The sequence below is a fragment of the Eucalyptus grandis genome, chromosome 8 (genome assembly GCF_016545825.1).
Source record: "Eucalyptus grandis isolate ANBG69807.140 chromosome 8, ASM1654582v1, whole genome shotgun sequence".
In the NCBI taxonomy this organism is placed as follows: Eukaryota; Viridiplantae; Streptophyta; class Magnoliopsida; order Myrtales; family Myrtaceae; genus Eucalyptus; species Eucalyptus grandis.
The window spans coordinates 28,888,420-28,907,140 of record NC_052619.1 but is presented as its reverse complement, the minus strand read 5'-3'; the positions used below and the strand labels follow the sequence as shown (position 1 = coordinate 28,907,140).

The following is an 18,721-nucleotide window of genomic DNA, read 5'->3' as shown; positions in this document are numbered from 1 at the left end:
TTCGTTTATACTAATTTGTGTGCTCGGTATTGCTTAAAATAAAATCAAGAAATTTTGTTACCTTAGAAAAGTATATCTAACGGCTGAAATATAATAAAATTTCTAAGTGCTTTTAGATCTTAATATTTATATATCTTTAAAAAAAAAATTAAGATCATGAGTATCATCAATCACGCTGAGGAAATCAAATGATTGTGAGTTTAAAGCTTAACCAACAAGACGACAATTATATCAAAAGAGCAAGTACTAACCCTGTCTCAAATGTAATTAGATAGTGAAATCTAAAATTCTAAGTTTACATGTGTATACGATAATAGTTATTTTCATTGATACTTGGATTAAGTTTCCAATTGACTTATGTTAACAAAGAGTGATAATGAATTCAGATCAAGCAATAAAAGCTCACCATATTTAGTTTTGACAAACAACTTAAACCTTGAATGTGAAAAACTCTAGAAACTTCAAATGCAAAAAGTTGGCTACTTGTGTTTGCAAGAGCTTTGGTTCTACGCATTTTCAGTTATTTCATTATCGCATTGAATGGACTCACCTAAATTCATGCACCATCATAAGTTTTTCCTCTTAAAAAAAAATACAATAAAGTATTCGTCAATTTTGATTACTTAGTTTTATTATTATTAATAACACGGTTCACTCATAAATGAAAACTTATCTCACAATGAAGTGCGGTTTACAAACTAGGGGTTACTTGAAACTTCTATATTAAGAAAAAAAATCTTAAAATACAAACAATAACCAACTATTTCATCTATAAATTTTCAAAATGACTTATCCTATCCGAAAAATAATATATCACTGTATCATTGTTTTCTTTTGCAAAAAATGCTAGGAGAGTAGCCGTTTGTATATAGGAAGCTTTGAGCCATGTGTCATAAAAAATGGTGGGGCGAAGTGACGCATACAGTTATCCTTCTAGGCATTAGTATGAGGATTGTGCGTCAATTATGAAATATTTGATTCAAATCATAGCTACTTTCAATTATGATAGTTTGAGATCGATGAGCCTGGCATCATAACCTCATTAACTCGACAAAAGTTAATATATGTTTTCACACGAAATAGTAAAGGCCAAAAAGATTAATTGACTAGAGACTTGCTCATGATATAACTCAAACTTATATAGATGATTTTGGTAGATTTCTCCAAATCGATACGAAACAATTGACCATTTTATTTAAGCTTTATTTTTTCCTCAAATCAGGATTTTTTTTTTTCAAAAAACATCATTAAAGAGTGAGAAATAATTATTGTCGATATATTCACTATTTAAATTATATTTAATAGTTAGTTCTTCGAATATTCAGGGATTTTTTTAAATTATGCTTGACAACTACCCTTCTAAGCACATTGGTTATCTTGCAGATTTTTTGAAACACACGAAGGAATCGATTCTCACAACGCGCATCTGGAATCGCGGGCACACGAAGGATTATCGTGGGACCAATGCGGAATGGTTTGACCACGATGTGTATGCTCTGTTTAGTTTTGATGTATAAGCAAGACCAAGAAGACACGCAAGAACCGTAGTTGTTTTTCATTTTACCGTAGCAGAATACAGAGTATGAATGGCATTTAATACAGGAGCAAAAAGGATGGAGGAGGGAAAAAAATGAGATGGATGCCATTATTATCAAAGTACGAGAGAGGTGGATGGGTCGTTTTCTAGTACACAGTATCTGCTTTCCTCTCTCCCTCCATAACGGAGGATAGTCACCTTGTACATCTTGCAGGGGGCAACAAAGTTCTCCCTGTCAGATTGGCGTGCATTGCCTTGTAGAGAGAGAGAAAAAGAGTGGGGCAGAGAGAGAGTGGGGTCCCCATGGTTCTCATCTTGAAAAAGGGGAAAAAGCTTCATCCTTTGCTTTGCCCGAGCTCCATTAGAAAGAGGGCGACAATAAAAAATGCATCTTTGCAAAGGCGAGTTAACAAGAAAGGATGGAAAACGATTTAGAAGCTTTTAATATTTTTCTGGGGGTCGAAAAGTTTCGAGCATTTATATTGTGGGTAGTGAGAAAAAAAACTGGGTTGTGAACAGAGTGAGGGAGGGGAAGAGAGAGAGAGAGAGAGAGAGAGAGAGAGAAGTGGTGGTGGTAGGGGCGGTGGTGCTGATTCAAAGGAAAGTTAAGAGACTGAGGACGGGAGAGAGAGAGAAAGAGAGAGAGATGGAAGGGAACATTTGGGGCTTTGGCTTTTTGTGAGCAGTGAAGTGTGTAGCTCCGGTGGCTGTCAAAAGGGGGAGGAACAGCTCATCTTTTCGAGAGTAGGAGTTTCCCTTCTCTCTCTCTCTCTTTTTTTAATTTTTGGCGGTTTCATATACTTGTGGGTGTGTTCTTCTTGTTGTCGTTGCTGGGTCGGGGTTGTCTTGCTGAGGTGGGATTGTTCTTGGCTTTTGGTCACTGCAGGATATAGTAGTGCTCTCTTTCTGCAAAAGGAAGGAAACGCTGTTGGTGTTTGCCGTGATCATTCCTGCTTTGATTCTCTGTACCTGTTGTCAGAGAGAGGGAGGGAAGGGAAGATAAGAGAGGAGGAGGAAGGAGAGGGAAGAGCAGTTAGGGCATCAGTTAGGTGGGTATTGAGAGACCTTTCCTCTGATTTTCCTCCGTCTCTGTTATTGAAACTCCATTCTTCTCTTGTAAACAATTTGAAGTGGTTCAATGTAAAGTGTCCTGCTTTTTGCTGGAAACTTTTTCAATTTCTAATTGGTTGGTTTTCAGGTCGGTGACCTTCCTGGTCTTGGCAGGTTGTATTTCCTTGGTAGTTTCTCCTTTTAGAGCTGAGTTGCGCATGATCTCTCTCATTCGCTGTGCAAAATTGGCACTTTGGCGACATTTTCGGTGTTGGGTTTTTCGAGCTGAGCATGTTATCAGTTGGGTATTTTTAGAACGTGGGGAGCGTTTTTTTAGGTCGATTCGGGGGCTGTGGTCCGAAGCCCGGTCCTTGATTTGCTCTCACCTTCACCACTAGCTTGAAACAATCTTGTTGGAATTGATGCCCACTTGTTAGTGGTTATCCTGATAGATTCTCTTGAAATTTGATGCCTGTTGTCTAATGTGTCGGAGGTTTTGTTCAACTCGTCATCGATACTAAAAGTTTTGCCCTTCTGTCCTTGCAGGAGCTGTTGTAGTTTCAAGAAAGCAAATGGGGACGCAAGATCTGTGAATTGAAAGCGGGGTCTGTTCTGGGTTTTGGGTTTTTTCCTCTTGAACTTGTGGCTGGGTGAAGGGTGTCTCGAATCTGGAGTTACATGTGCAGGAGAGAGTCTTAGGGAGGATAAAATAAACAGGATTAGGAGACAGATAAACAAATAACAAGGTGTTGGTGGTGTCAGGTTTTGTGCAAGTGGGTGTTTCACATTCGCAGTGTGGCTTTGAGAATTTTTATAAAACCTCTCTGAGGATGTGTTGGCTGTGTCTCCTTTGCTGACCCTTTTTGCCCGGGGACTGTGCTCTTTGTTGCTAATTTAGGGGGCAAGTTCTTTTTTCGGGTCTCTTACCATTCAAGTGAAGTTTAATTTATTAATTCCATTTCACACTACTACTCCAGTGGCCTTGGTTTGTGGGAAAGATTCGGTCATACTAAGAAATACACATCCACTTTCCCAAAAATTTCTCTTCTTTCATTCTCACTCTCATCTCGTGTCGCACCACCAATTTTAGCATCCAAAAGTTCGATTCCTTCACCGGGAGTTTCTGTACTTTTTCCCCCTGGGGGAGAGAGAGATTTGCGGCCAGTGGCGGCCGGAATTTATGCGTCGCAGGAAGCTCTGAATCAGTTTTCGGAGGATAAATTGGAGAAGTAGATCTTACGTTTGGCAAGATGAAGTTTATGAAACTTGGATCCAAGCCGGATTCTTTTCAGGGTGATGGAGAAAATATGAGGTAAATCTTGAGATCCTCTTTAGGGAATCTAACATTTCTGGTATATGTTTTGGCTGAGATGCTTTTTCGTCCTGTTCTTACTCTTTGGCTTTGCGTTTCTTAATACTGTCGAGTGCGATGCGTCTGGTTTTGTACTTCTATTATTACACAATCGTTTCTTTAAGATTGCTTTTGCAGTCTATTTGTTGCCCAATTTGTTGGGGTGGCTTTAAATCTCAGGCTTGAGCTATCTGTGGGTAACCAATATTTTTCAGACCTGGACTTTTTTGTCTATAACTAAAATGACGGCTAACATTTGGGGAGCTGATTTTACTTGGTATAGGTTTTATGTTCCTTATTATTTTATTACTGCAAAGACTCAGGAAAGATGAGGTTACGATGCGGTGATTACCGTTTTCATAGTTGCTGTATTACTCTGCCCCTCAACTGTGATGCTAAAGGACAGAAAGCTGAATTTCTCCTTCATCATACAAAATAAAGCTCTAGGTTCATTTCCATTTCCACCCGGATTTCGATGTCTGCATTATGTTCTTGTGTCTTCATAGTTTATCATCTTTCTTCCATATGTTTGCTGCTTCTCTAGCCTAATTATGTTTACCTGTAGATTTCAATATGATTCTGGGAACTTTTATGTTTAACAATTTTTATTTTTTTCAATAGAATTGTCTGAGGTGAATTCTCAGTGTGCTTTTTCTTTCTATGGATTCAATCAACGGGACTGCCTAAGCAAAGTGATTATTTTTGGGGGTAGGAAGGCAGGGGCAATTTTAGTAGGCATTTCAAGTTGTGGTTTGATGCAGTAAACCTATTGCTTTACTTGGCTATCATCCCTGCATGTCAATAGGACTCAAAGAGACTGATTAGTGCATCCGACTTCTAGGCTAGTTTCCAGCGGATCTAACATCTAATCATGCAAGCGTGAGTTTAATGCAGCTAGAGATGAACAATGCTTTTGCCTAATGTTACTTATGCAGTTGCATGAAAGTTAATTTTGCAATCATGTGGCGTCTGAGGTAAACTAATTTGAACAGATGAAACTGCCCATCGACACTTTTGACTCCTGGTTTAGGTTTAGATAATAAGAAACATCGGGGAGTAACATCTTGATTCCGCCTCTCAAATCCAAAGATAGTTTCCTCTTCTGCTCATATCAGGAGCTGTTCCACTGTCCGTTGGCATCTTGTCTGTTTGACAATAAATTTACACTCGTCTGATTGAGGTAGCTAACTTCTAGAGGCAGCTAACTTATAGAGGTTATCAAGAAAGCGGTCACATGATATTTTAATTCCTCTCATGTTCATGCACTGCTGGTGTACTATTGTTGCTCTTTGGACCGGTGGGTCATACTCATAGCAAAGCAAGCTGATATTCTCAATGTTTGGTCCGTGTCGGGCTGTAAGTATACATAATTTAGCATCAGTTCTCAGGTTGACTTTGTCCCTTTCATCAGCACTCTCTGTCTCCAAAGTTATGTTGAGAGATTCGATTTACATGAAATAAGCATCTGCCTGTCGGTTTGTATTTTGAGATTCGTATTTACGAAAATAGCCTAGCCGCTAGAGCACCTTGTAAGTGCCTTCAAGATCTGCCTCTGCAATAGAGAGGTTCTGGTCACATCAGCTTTCTTTGAAAAAGAAAGAAGGAGGTTCTTTCATCATGTTTATGCTTTCAGAAAATATATTTACCCACGTTAGTTCATGACCTGAATGATGGCCGATTGTAGCATTACTTGTTCTTTTGATTCTGCTACTCGAGATTTTTTTTCTTTGATACGACATTGCTAGCCTAAGTTGCTTCGCATGTGCCTCTATTCTCTGTATTCTGCTTGTTTTATATATTGATTATCTACTTGCATACCTATATAACAGTGAAATTCTTCTTGTTAACTGCCTCTATCTTTGTTTACAGGTATGTTGCAACCGAGCTGGCAACTGATATTGTGATCAGCATTGGAGATATCAAATTTTATCTGCACAAGGTAAGAGAGTCAAATCGTGATTATTTAGATGTACAATTTGCTGTATATTGACTTGCCATGTGGTAATAGAATAAAAATCAGGTCCTTGAGAAGTTTTATTATAAACCACAAATGGAGAGTAAACTGTAGTCCCCATTTTTAATTATCAATTGGAAATCAGGAATCAAATAAAGCTTGTAAATCATCTGGATGGACCTCTACAAACCACACAATTCAGAGTTCCTTCCATTCTGATCTACTTGTGATCTGGAGCAGCTACCTTCGATGATGTTATGTATGATGAATATGTCTGCCTCTTGTAGTTTCCTCTTTTGTCAAAGAGTGCGCGGCTGCAGAAGTTGGTCGCAAGTGCAAATGATGACAACAGTGATGAAATCCAGATTGGAGATATTCCAGGTGGACCTGCAGCCTTTGAAATATGTGTCAAGTTTTGTTACGGGATGACGGTCACTCTCAATGCATACAATGTAGTTGCGGCTCGTTGTGCAGCTGAGTACCTCGAGATGTATGAGACTATCGAAAAGGGGAATCTCATCTACAAAATTGAGGTTTTCTTTAACTCGAGCATTTTCCGCAGCTGGAAAGACTCGATCATCGTTCTCCAAACCACAAAATCCCTTCATCCATGGGTCGAGGAGCTTAAGGTGGTCAGCCGCTGCCTTGACTCAATCTCTTCCAAGGCTTTGATCGACACTTCCAAGGTGGATTGGTCTTACACTTACAACAGGAAGAAACTCCCTTCAGAAAACGGTAGTGATTCTCACTGGAACGGGGTAAGGAAACAGCAGGTGGTCCCAAAGGACTGGTGGGTTGAAGATTTGTGCGAACTCCAGATAGACTTGTACAAGCGAGTGATTACAACAATCAAGGCAAAATATATGATTTCTAGTGAAGTGCTAGGAGAAGCATTAAGTGCATATGCACTAAGACGGTTGCCTGGTTTTGCCAAGGGTGTGATCCAGACTAATGACATGGCGAAGCATCGATCTTTGGTGGAGACTATTCTCTGGCTGCTTCCCATGGAGGAGGGAAGCGTTTCGTGTAGCTTCTTGCTTAGGTTGCTGAGAGCGGTAATTTTGTTGGAATGTGGAGAAATGGAGAAGAACGAACTGAGAAGGAGAATTGGCCAGCAGCTCGACGAAGCTGTGGTGCCTGACCTTCTGTTCCGGGCCCCTGATGGCGAAGAGATGCTCTATGATGTAGATACCGTGCAAAGTCTAGTCGAGGAGTTTATCATGCATAATCGGTGTGCTCAGGCTGATCCTTCTCTTGAAAGCGAATTCCACGAATTCAAAATGCCCCATCAACGAGGTTCGGATGCCATGGCGAGGGTGGCAAGGCTGGTAGATGGCTACCTTGCTGAGATTGCACGGGACCCGAATTTGCCGGTGTCCAGATTTGTTGGCCTTGCCAATCTGGTCTCAGGTTTCCCGAGAGCAACTCATGATGGGCTTTACCGTGCCATTGACATGTACCTGAAGGTGCGTTCGTGCAAAACAATCTCCGGTTCATCTTACAATTTTTTGCAGCAACTTAAAAGTGAATTCTTTCGTGGATATGCCTGTGAAAAAAAAAATTAGATGAGAAAGAGATGATACTTTTGGTTCTTTGGAAATGCGCTAAACTCAAGCTTGGTCTTTGTGCAGGAACACCCGGACATCAGCAAGAGCGAGAAGAAGAAAATCTGCAAGATGATGGACTGCAGCAAGCTGTCCGCCGATGCCTGCATGCACGCGGTGCAGAACGAGCGGCTCCCGCTGCGTGTGGTGGTGCAAGTCCTTTTCTTCGAGCAGATGCGGACCACCACGACGACCTCCTCTGGCAACACCACACCCACCCTGCCAGGGCCCATCGCCGCGCTTCTCCCCGGTGGGTCCCACGGGAGCTCAAGGTCCGCCACCACCAACACCGAGGAGGACTGGGACGGCGTCCCGACCGCAGAGGAGATGAAGGCCCTGAAAGGCGAGCTCGCCAGCCTGAGGCTGGGAGAGAAGAACGGGAACCACGACGGCCTCAAGAACAGCAGCAATGCCACCGAGAAGGCCAAGATGAAGGGGCAGCTCGTCTCGAAGATCTTCTCGAAGCTGTGGTCCAGCAAGGAGAGGCAGGGGGAGCTCAGCAGCTCGGACACGTCGGAGAGCCCCAGTCCCAGCTCGGGGAACGCCGGGGACACCAAGTCCACGCCATCGAGGAGTAGGAGGCATTCGGTGTCGTAGGTTTAATGTGTAGAGAGGGAAGAGAATTAGTTTTTTTTTTTGTCCCAAGTACAAAAGAATGAGAGAGAAAGAAAGAAGGTAAATGAGGAATGGGTCTGTCCATTTTTAAACATTAGGGAGATTAGAGATCACTTGATACAGGTTCCTTTGTGGAGGTGTCATTGTGATTCTTTGGGCTAAAAGAGGCAGGTGGGTTCCTGAGGGGGTGGTGTTTAGGGACTGTAATGGGGAAGATGTTCCTTTTCTTTTCAATGGGGATGGTGGTTCTCAAATGCTGCATTGCCCCTCAAATGTTACAGATGTGGCCTTCAAATCCCATTTTTTAAACCCAATTTTGGATGGAGTGATTAGCAAGGAAAAGAAGTGATAGTTGTGAGAGAAAAGAACAAGAAAGATTGCAAAAGGATTTCAGTTTTAAAATTATTGAGATACTGGTGAGGGAATGCAAATAGATGTAGAAAGAGGGTACAAATGAGAGAAAAAGTATTTGAGTGTCTTTGTCGACGCACTTATCCCTTCAAATCCCTTCACACCGTCCTCCATATTTGGAGAGATTAAAGGAGATTGCAAAAATTCTAATCAATCTTTCATATCTCTAGTTATTATGGGTGACTAACCCGAGAACACGACATGAATAATAGAAATGAATTATGGAAAGAAACACGAACTTGACGTGACAGAATATGATTCAATTCGAAACTTGTTCAAATTGAAACATTTTCACTTACTATTTTTTTAATTATGTCAAATTTTTGTAACAGCATGAAATGACTGGAATGATTGATGTGATAAAGAATTGTTGGCCTGCTCCTGATACATCCTAATCATTTCTCCTGTCTCTTTCCTTCCGTCCAAACCTATGATTGTGTCTTTGGATACCTTTCTTTTCCCTATCATCTATTTTAACAAATTTAGTGTCAAATTTTAGAAAGGGGATAGTAGGCGAGAAAAGGAAAATGGAGGCTTTTAAGATGTGTTTTTTATTATGGTAACATTTTTATTATGATATAATATTTTTTTTTTTTTTTTGTAGAAATATTTTTTTCTGTTTGTATTCCCTAGAATAGTTTCTTAGTAAAACAACGTATTTGGTAACTACGAATTTTTTTCATTCTTAAATAAAAAAAAACACAAATACGTTTTGTATGACTCACAATTTTTTTTTTTGTGTCATAAAATTTCTTTTAATTTTAAAGTTTTGTTAGATTTTTCTTTTTTCTTTTATTATTTTCCTCTCTTTTTTTCTCCTCGACTAGTGACCAGTGACAATGATTGGTGATCGCAAACACGAACTTGACATGATAGACTTGACATAATGGAATATGATTCGATTCAAAACTAATTTAATTGAAACATTTTCATTTACTTTTTTTTAGTTTTGTCAAATGTTTGTATCACCATGAAATGATGGGAATGACTGATGTGACAAAGAACTGTTCACCTAGGCCTGCTCCTAAAACATCCTAATCATTTCTCCTGTCTCTTTCTTTTCCATCCAAACCTATGATCGTGTCTTTGGATACCTTTATTTTCCCTATCATCAATTCTAACAAATTTAGTGTCGACTTTTTTTTTTTGTCAATCCTACTCTATTCCTACTCTACACTCACAAAGGAGATAGCGGGTGAGAAAAACTTATGGAATCTGGAGGGTTTCAAGATGATTAGTGTGACTTTAGAAAGGGGGATAACAAGACGTTTTTCTATTATGAGATAATTTTTTTTAAGAAATGGTTTTTTTCTATTTGTATTCACTATAATAATTTCTTAGTAAAACAACATGTTTGTTAGCTACATAAAATTTTTATTCTCGAAACAAAAAAAGAACACGAATACGTTTTTGTATGACCCACACATTTTTTTTTTGTGTTGTAAAATTTCTTTTAATTTTAGAATTTTGATAGATTTTTTTCCTCTCTTCTTTCTCCTCAACTGGCGACCGGCGGCGACTGGTGACAACGATTGGTGGTTGCAATCGGTGATGGCAACATGTGGGAACAACGGGCAGCAGGTCTCCATCATCTGATTAAAAGAGGAAGAAGAAGAAAATAAATAAACGAACTAAATTATTTCTAGAAATTGTTCCTAGGAAAAGAAGTTATTTTTCTCTATTTCTTGTTTTTGTTTCAAATTTATCCCTTTGCCACTTTTCTATTATGGGAAATAGAAAACTTAACTAACATTTTAAATGGACTTTGGTTCTTTTTTTTAATTCAAGGAACAAAAGAACATAAAAAAAAAGAAAAAAAAAAAGAAGAGAACGTTACCGTGTAGGCCCTTAGGTGATGTTGGTTTGCTAGAAACTGGCTAGTGCTTGACTTACCAAAATTACCCTAAAAAATCAAAGAGAAAAAGCTACACATTTATATAAGGCGGTTAATTCAGTTCAAAACTTTTTAATTTGATCAATTTAGTCTTAAATCTTTTAACGATTTTCCAATGTGGTTCTTTTAACTAATTTTGATATGAAATTACCAACATAAACTATGTTTGCAATTCTTTAAAAATTTCTGATTTTTTTCTTCTTTTCCTTTCATTTTCTTTCCTTTTTCCTTTTTTTTTCCCTGTTTTCTTTCGCTAGCGTAAAAAAAGTGTAAAAATCATTCATGTCAATACTTGTGCATGTAAGATAAGATGGCTAGCATTTGTGTCTTCAATTTTTGACTAAAATTAATTAGAATGACTATATTGATAAATCGTCAAAATGTTTAAAATTAAATTGGTCAAATTGACAAGTTTATAATTGAATTGGCTACTGTACAATATGGTTGGGATTTTTAGGACAATTATCCCTCTCCGAGACCTTAGAATGGTAAGAGTAATAGCCTCCGTTTGTCGGGACTTCCATTCAAAACTCATAAACGTGGATTCCATCCAAAGACCAATTTCAACGAGCATAAACAGTTCGAGAACTAGGATTCCATAAAGCAGACGTAGAGAAATAATCTTTCACGGAAGGAATTCCAGGAGTGTTCACTAGGCAAGGATGTCCTTGCACTGGGAATTTTGTTTTGCACGGACTGATCTTGGACAATTTAGTTAATGATTTTATGTATTTTAAGGGACAAGAGGTCGTGTTATAAATTTATAATTGGATTTTTACGCTTGCAAACATGTATTACCATCGGCTAGAGCATTAAAATAATGTGACATTTAATTAGAAGATATGGATAATAACAACCGACTATCTGATCAATATAAATGTCAATCAGTCGTCGATAATTGTCCACACGTCCAACGCTAGTGTGGACGCCCATCCAACCTCCCCCACCACCAGCCACTGTCCGTCGACATCTTTGACTGCCTTGCCGACAACGATGACGCCACTTGCCAAAGTCCAGCGACGCCCTCTTGACCTCAAGCATCCATGGCTGTAGGATGCCGGATGTAGCGACCATGGATACAAGCTCAGACGGCCAGGCTTGCCATAGCCTCGAGCTCAAAGCTTCGAGCAGGCACGGCGACTGCGAGCCTAAAATCTCGAGCACGAGCGGCCGAGCTCAGCGCTCGAGTAGCCGTGGAAGGCTATTAGCATGTCCGAAGAAATCTAGTTCAAATCATCAGCAAACCATTTTGCATTACAGATCGTGTGGCATGATTCGTGCCGAATATTTATGTGACATATCTTGGGTTATTGACTTTGGAAAACGATTTTAAAAAAATCAATATGAGGAGTGAACCGACAAAGCCGAAGAAAATAACCCCGATTGTCCCGGGCAAAACAAAAAGTAACTCGACTTTAAATCAAAGTCATCCAAAGTGGCCGCTAAAATCGGCACCAACCTAGAGTCGAAATTGCGAATGCTATCGTATAGTCTTTTAGTATTTTCTTCCTAATGTATAACAAAACCTGAAGGTCAATGGAATCGTTCCTTTGACTCGTGAAGTTCTCTCGGTCCCAAATCATCTATGGGAAAATAATACTAATGATCTTTCAATTTTGGCTAAATATGTAATGTAGTCTCTGAACTTTTAATTTTTTAATGTGATCATTAGACATTTTATAAATATTCAACTAGTCCCTGAGCTATATTGAAGTGTTCAATATTATTCCAGAACTTGAATTAATGAAAGGACAACAATGAATATTTTCATATAGTTTAGGAACTATGTTGAACCACATTAAATAAATTAAAAGTTCATTGACTATTTATTGCCATCTTTAACTGCCTTGCCAACATCAATGATGCCACTCACGAACGTCCAATGATGCCTTCTCAACCTCGAGCATCCCTGGCTACAAGATGTTGGATCTAGCAACCATAGATACCAGTTCAAAGGGTCAGGCTTGTCATAACCTCGAGCTTAAAGCTTCGAGCAGGCACGACCACTGTGACCCGAAAATCTTGAGCACGGGTGGCCGAGCTTAGCACTCAAGTAGCCATGGACGGCTCCTAGCATGTCCGAAGAAATCCAGTTCAAATCATCAGCAAACCATTTTGCGTTATAGATTTCGTGGCATGATTTGTACCGAATATTTATGTGACATATCTTAGGTTATTGACTTTGGAAAACAATATTAAAAACAAATCAATTTGAGGAGTGACCCGAAGAAGCCGAAGAAAATGACCCCGATAATCCCGGGTAAAACAAAAAGTAATTCGACCTTAAATCAATGTCGTCCAAAGTGGCCGCTAAAATCGGCACCAACCTAGAGTTGAAATTGTGAATGCCATTGACATAAACCATCATATAGTCTTTTAGTATTTTCTTCCTAATGTATAACATAACCTGAAGGTCAATGGACATGTGAAAGGGCGATTGTTCTTGAGACTCGTGAAGTTCTCTTGGTCTCAAGTCATCTAAGAAAAAAATTGATACTAATAATATCTAAATTTTGACTTAATGTGTAACGTGATATCTGGACTTTTACTAGACATTATATATATATTCAACTAGTCCTTGAGCTATATTAAAATGTTTAATATTATCCCTAAATTGAAATTAATGAAAAGAAAACATTGAATATTTTTATGTAATTCAAGAACCATGTTGAACATCTACGAAAAGTCTAGGGATTATATTAAACAAATTAAAAGTTTAGGAACTGCGTTATATATTGGTCCATCTCATCTATGTGTGATGTGATACGATAAGCCAAATAATGATCATTTTATAAGATCTTATGAGATCATTGTCTATTGTACAAAAAACTTAAATTATTAAACGAAAGTGTGATTTATTATCTAAATATTCTAATATTTCTCCTCACATTTAGTTCATTTTTTGGGCCTAATTATAAGAATAAAAATATTTAATTGAGGAGGCAAATGAGACTTTGAAAAGCAACTTCAGTCTCCCCTTCATCACTCTGGTTTGCTGCTGTTAAAGATTTAAATTCAAGATTTCAAACTTTGATATGGTATAAGATTTTTATGAGATAGTAATGTCCATTGTTTCGAAATTCCAAAGGGATTGAGAAAATCAGCGCATATGACGCACTGGATATATACGCACGTTTCCCATAACGCACTGGAACGACAAGGGTCATATATACTTAGCTGTATAGATTTAAAACATAGTCAAAGGATTTAATTTAAGTCGGTGGTTTGGTCGCAACGAGAACATAGAATCGCAGAATACCGGGCCAAAGTGGGCCCCCCCTCCTCCCTCCCCCTTGGCGAGGGGCAGCCCACGTGAGGTCGGCTCCGCTGAATCACGCGAAATTTCGCGTAAGCGGGGCGCGCACGTGGCAAGCGGACTGCCCCCCCGGGGGGGCTATAATCCCCTGAGCCGGCCTCACACGAGACCGATTCACATGAACCGTCGGATCATTCCGACGTCGATCCAGATCCGCTCGATCCAGCGCGGAAGAAGGGAGATGTTGACCTGAAGTTTCCCGTACCTTAAAAAATTGAAGAAAAAAGAGTATAAAATGCCGACCGGCAAGAAACAAACAAGAAAGCGGGAAACTTCAAATTGAGGAAGCGATAAGTCACGGAAATTTCCCCTTTTTTTTCTCCCCGAAAAAACGCATTTTTAAGGTTTCCTCTTCCGGGTTCCGCGTGCTCCTCGCTTCCGTTCCGCGGTCCGCGTCGCGCCTCGAGTTTTAGGGTTTCGCCAGCGCCGCCCGCCGCCGATGGAGGAGGTCAGGGCGACCGCCGCCTGGGTCGCCAGCCGCGCCTCCCACGTCGTCGTCGACTCCGCAGGTCTCTCCCCCCTTTCGACTCGCCTCTTCGTTTCTATTTTTTTATTTATTTTTTTTGTTTTTTTGTTTTTTTTGCTTTTAGCCTACGTGTGTGCATGCATGCGACAATCTGGGCGTGGATGTTTGGCGCAGGGATCGAGAAGGTCGTGGACACCATCGGGGACTCGATTCCGAAGGTGGAGTGGGATTTCGAAGGGATCCACTACTTCGACAATGGCCCCCTCACCGTTCAGTACCTCTTCGTCCTGGATGCTCTCAACTTCTGCTTTTGGCCCGGTAAGATATACTGCTTGCTTTTCTGCTTTTCTGTTTAGTCTGGATTGTGTTTTCGGGGTCGCGGCGGTTTCAGTATAGGCCTTTTATTTATTTTTTATTTTTTATTTATTTATTATGGTTTTGAGGGGCTTCGGCCTTCAGGGGTCGTTCGGTTAGTGACGAGGGCTCGTTTCGATGGCCGGTTGCACGCATTTACTAATCGGGCTGTTTTTTTAATGGGAATTGGTGATTGGTTAAGAGAAATGAAAAAGAATGAAGGAAAACCGGCTTGAATATGAAATGGTGACTTGGACAAGTTCACATATTTAAGGTAAAAAAAAAAAAGTTTTTTTGCCCCACACTAAGAGAGTGACATGAAAGTTGACTTATTTTCGGTTATAATAGGTGAAGTAGTTGTCCCTTGGATGAGTGACGTGGCGGTCGCAGGTTTGTGAAATGGGAATCTCTTTTAAAATTCAGGAGAATGCCTCCTTATTTGATTATTTTGGTCGAACCTTGTAGGGCAGGAAGGGAAGCTCCTGGTTTGGATGTAACATGCTGTGCTCCTCTATGACTATTTTCAGAGTGTTGGATACACATTAGACGTTTACTTTTATTGGGGTTACTTAATGATTTTATGTTGCAAAGAAGTAGATGAGTTGGTTTCAGTATAGAGAAATAGTAAATTTGCGCGATATACTCAAAGATTGGTAGCTCTCAGGTAACATTGTCTCTTTTGAGATCCTAAACATCTGAGGATGCTTGTTGCTGATTTAGCAACAAGATCCTTCAAAAAATACCTGCAGGAGTCTCTGTTTTTGCCATTTTAGAATTGCCTTTCCTTTCTTTTCTTTTTTTAATTAGAGAAACTGTGTGATGACCCTCTCTATTGTCTCTTGTGTTAATCTGAACTCTGAATGAAATAATGTTTTGCATCTTATTCTTTTAGTGGATTAAGATCCAAGGACCAATGAGTATAACAAAAGATGAAAGGATACATATATCCTGCACTGAAAATAGTGAAAATAGAATAATGGAACAAATAAATGGAAGCAGAGTATAGAGCACTGCCGTGCAGAAATATGCGTGTTATCTTAGTGGTTGTGACATTTCATTTATGTTCATGAAGAGTGCTGATACTTTAAATCATAAATGGTGTTTTGCACATTAAAAGACTGGGAATTTTGTTCTTATCAACTAGTAAATTGCCGTAACTTTTGCTAAATTGAAGGAGAGGACAATTTAGTCACATTACCTGATCAATATTACTGAATAGGAAACAACATGATTTTTCAACCTTTAACGAATATCTCATCTCTCTTGTTTCTGTGTAATAGACAAGGATTTGAGTTACGATCATCTGGCTTTGGGGCTGAAGGAAGCTCTGGAAAAAGACAAATCTGCATTTGATGCTGATCGCCTGCAAAAGTACACTGGTACTTTGACTTCCTCTTATTCTGTTTCTACTGCTCCCCATCATACAATGATTTGGAACATTGCCGTTTATATGTATATTGTGCATTGTTTTGTGATTTTCTGACAAGATATTTGATTCGATTAGCATTGATACACTATGAATTGATGTATTTAACCATTGTGCATCAATTGGTGGTATTTTGTGACATGTCTCATTTCATGGGTCATTCTTTCTATCAGGTTCTTACAATAGGTTGGTGAATCCAATCCAGTTAGCAAAACAAAAATTAGTAGATTCTGGTAGCACTGGCTGTGAGATTTTAGTTTTTCTGCTAATTATTGTTGTTTGCTCAGAGGCAAGCAAATGTTCATCTTTGAAGCAATCTTTAAACATTTTAGCACTGGTAAAGTCAAATAACAAGATAAATAGTGTGCCTGATAATCTTGAATTTTAATTGACCTGAACTTTGGGTATTTGTCCTGAATTTTGTGAATAGAATTAATAATATTGCTTTAAACTTCAACTCCATAATAGCCTTTCTGGCTTGCCCGTTGTTTTGTTCCTCAAGTTAAACATTATGTGCTATGACGGGATGAGAATCCTTAGACTCTTATTTATTCCAGTGTATATTTGGATATGCCTAGCATCCCGGACAGATTTTCTCTGCTTAAGATAGTTTGTCTTGCATCTTCTCTAGAGGAGACTTATAATTAATTAATTATGCATGAGACGAGATTTTAGAACATATCTTGGTAATTTCATCTATGCAGGTTTGTTCTAACTAAGAATCAATTTATGAAATGGTTCACTGACTTAGGTCCTCAGTTACGCGAGTTGTTGAAGTGGCCCAGGCCCCTACCTTTGGAGGATGAACGGCTTCGTTTATTGCATGAGGTATGCTTGATTTTAAACGATTTGAATGTTAGATTCAGTTCAATCCTTCTCTTGTTATTATTTGTTTGTTTATCAATTTGGATTTCAAATCTACTGTTGATGGTAGAATTTCATGCATTTGATATCTTGAAGTTTCATCTTGTAGGTTGGACACGAATTAGAAAGAAGCTTTAATGGTAAAGCGTCAAATCTTGTGAAGTCGTGTGGGAAGTCAGCAGGAAAGCTTGTAGCTCTTGTTGCACGTCACTTTCCAGGTATAAAGATTGTATTTTTCTTCAGTCGGCTATTCTTCTAAATCCGTTGAAACTATGATTGGGTACTTTTTAAATGATATTTGCAAAAGGAAGACATTTGTTTTCTAAGATCATTTAATGCAAATGCCAATGCTGACCATATTTCTTTGCTAGGATTTCGAGATCATTCAGTGTATAAAGGCCACCAAGTATTCTTGTATAAGAGAGCTCAGATATTTGCGGCCGATCTATGGGGTGCATTCAAGGGCCAGGGATACGGTGAATTTCATGATATTGGTTCGGTTACTATTTTTGCAGACTACATTGTACCAGCTGTGCTTCGACAGCTAGGAGTCCTAAAATATAGTTCTGCCCTGATGAACACTATTGAGGCTAACAATGAAATAGTTTCTGGCACTGAGGAGGAAGTCGAGTTGCGAGCATGCTCTGTATATGCTGTGGAGAAAATGAGAGAGTTGATGAGTAGAAAATTGGGAAAACAGGTGATCACTTCATTCAGCTTTATCTTTTACCCTTTCAGCTTTTATTCAGCTATGGCATTTTGTGAATGAAATTAATATTTTCTGAATCACACTACCTTAAGATGATTGTCTAGTAAATTTATCTATCTAAACAATTTGGATTACTTCTATTAATACAGATCAGATGATTAGTAAGTGATCTGCGTAAGGAAAAGATGAACATCTTGTAAATCCAGGCAATGTAGTAGACCACTTTCATGTGTTGATATCAATTTATCAGCGTGATAGTTGTTGAACTTTCATCTGAAGAGGCAGAGATTAACTGGCCAAATTTTAGACCAACTGTTGACATCTATCATTGATTTTAGGAGATGATTGGCATTGTCTTTATGGAGTAAATATGGCCGCTGCTGGTGTAGAAATTGATTCAACTGACAATTTTCTTCCGTATATAATAGAATGTGTACATGTCATCCAGCAGCTAAGTGAAGTTTTGCTATTCTACCTGGGAGATCAAGAAGTGCACAATTGTTAATTCAATCAATTGTCCACATTCTTTACTTTGTTCTCTAGAAGATCAGGACTATTTACATGCAACTAATCATGAAGAAAACTATCCTTTTCTAAAGCGCCTTTCAAACTCATCTTGCATATTTCCTTAGCTGAAGGTTTCTTTTCTCAGGTTCTGAGTGTGGAGTTAGATCTTTGGCTTTGGTCTTGCGGCATCCAGAGCCCATCACTCCGGCACCATCGAACACTTTCGATATACTATTGATCATATTCCTTAAGCCATCCTGCTCTTGCATATTCAGCTACAGTTCCTTAGATTATTTCGTTCAAGAACTGCAAAGGTTGTTTAGTGTTCGCTTTTTCCTCTCCTTAATCTAGTTGGAGAAGAGGTCTCTTGTTTCAAAATTTTGCATAGCTTATAGGTATTAACTTGTTCTAACTGATGTAAGATATGACTGAAGGGTTTTTGCGCATACCCTATGTGTCACTTTTGGCATTTTTAAGTGGAGTCCAAGTTATAGTATCATCTCTGGGCTTTTTTGACATTGTCATTCGAAGGAACAAACATCAATTGATTTCTCCTCGTAACTGTGGTGAAATTTTTCTTTCTTGTGGGCTATGTGCATTATTTTAAGAGCAAATATGAGTAATGAGGCATGCTTGGTCCTTGGAGAGTGTTTCTGGGTTATG

At 39.0% G+C, this 18,721-nt stretch overlaps 2 protein-coding genes across 3 annotated transcripts; both read left to right on the top strand.

Moving 5' to 3' along the window:
• The first annotated feature begins 1,770 nt into the window (after window positions 1-1,770).
• Window positions 1,771-8,420, top strand: LOC104457398 (BTB/POZ domain-containing protein NPY5). Of its 2 annotated transcripts, XM_010072348.3 has the most exons (6): window positions 1,771-2,281; window positions 2,424-2,586; window positions 3,134-3,899; window positions 5,808-5,877; window positions 6,180-7,358; window positions 7,524-8,420. In XM_010072348.3, exons 3-6 carry the CDS (start codon window positions 3,838-3,840, stop codon window positions 8,091-8,093), a joined length of 1,881 nt encoding a protein of 626 aa, XP_010070650.2. In that variant the 5' UTR covers window positions 1,771-2,281; window positions 2,424-2,586; window positions 3,134-3,837; the 3' UTR covers window positions 8,094-8,420. The 2 variants fall into 2 exon arrangements, with proteins under 2 accessions (XP_010070650.2, XP_010070651.2); XM_010072349.3 differs by lacking the exon at window positions 2,424-2,586.
• Window positions 8,421-14,039: 5,619 nt separating this feature from the next.
• Window positions 14,040-18,619, top strand: LOC104457397 (queuosine salvage protein). The gene is made up of 7 exons (XM_010072347.3): window positions 14,040-14,241; window positions 14,373-14,516; window positions 15,833-15,931; window positions 16,730-16,806; window positions 16,952-17,060; window positions 17,214-17,542; window positions 18,204-18,619. Exons 1-7 carry the CDS (start codon window positions 14,172-14,174, stop codon window positions 18,294-18,296), a joined length of 921 nt encoding a protein of 306 aa, XP_010070649.2. The 5' UTR covers window positions 14,040-14,171; the 3' UTR covers window positions 18,297-18,619.
• Window positions 18,620-18,721: the final 102 nt, after the last annotated feature.

What these genes read in the sequence shown, in the direction of transcription:
- LOC104457398 (XM_010072349.3), top strand. Translation starts at nt 3,838, where the DNA reads ATGAAGTTTATGAAACTTGGATCCAAGCCGGATTCTTTTCAGGGTGAT. An exon ending in GGTGATGGAGAAAATATGAG is followed by an intron (nt 3,900 to 5,807) that starts GTAAATCTTGAG and finishes CTTTGTTTACAG; the next exon opens with GTATGTTGCAACCGAGCTGG. An exon ending in TCAAATTTTATCTGCACAAG is followed by an intron (nt 5,878 to 6,179) that starts GTAAGAGAGTCA and finishes TGCCTCTTGTAG; the next exon opens with TTTCCTCTTTTGTCAAAGAG.
- LOC104457397 (XM_010072347.3), top strand. Translation starts at nt 14,172, where the DNA reads ATGGAGGAGGTCAGGGCGACCGCCGCCTGGGTCGCCAGCCGCGCCTCC. An exon ending in CAACTTCTGCTTTTGGCCCG is followed by an intron (nt 14,517 to 15,832) that starts GTAAGATATACT and finishes TCTGTGTAATAG; the next exon opens with ACAAGGATTTGAGTTACGAT. An exon ending in TCGCCTGCAAAAGTACACTG is followed by an intron (nt 15,932 to 16,729) that starts GTACTTTGACTT and finishes TCACTGACTTAG; the next exon opens with GTCCTCAGTTACGCGAGTTG.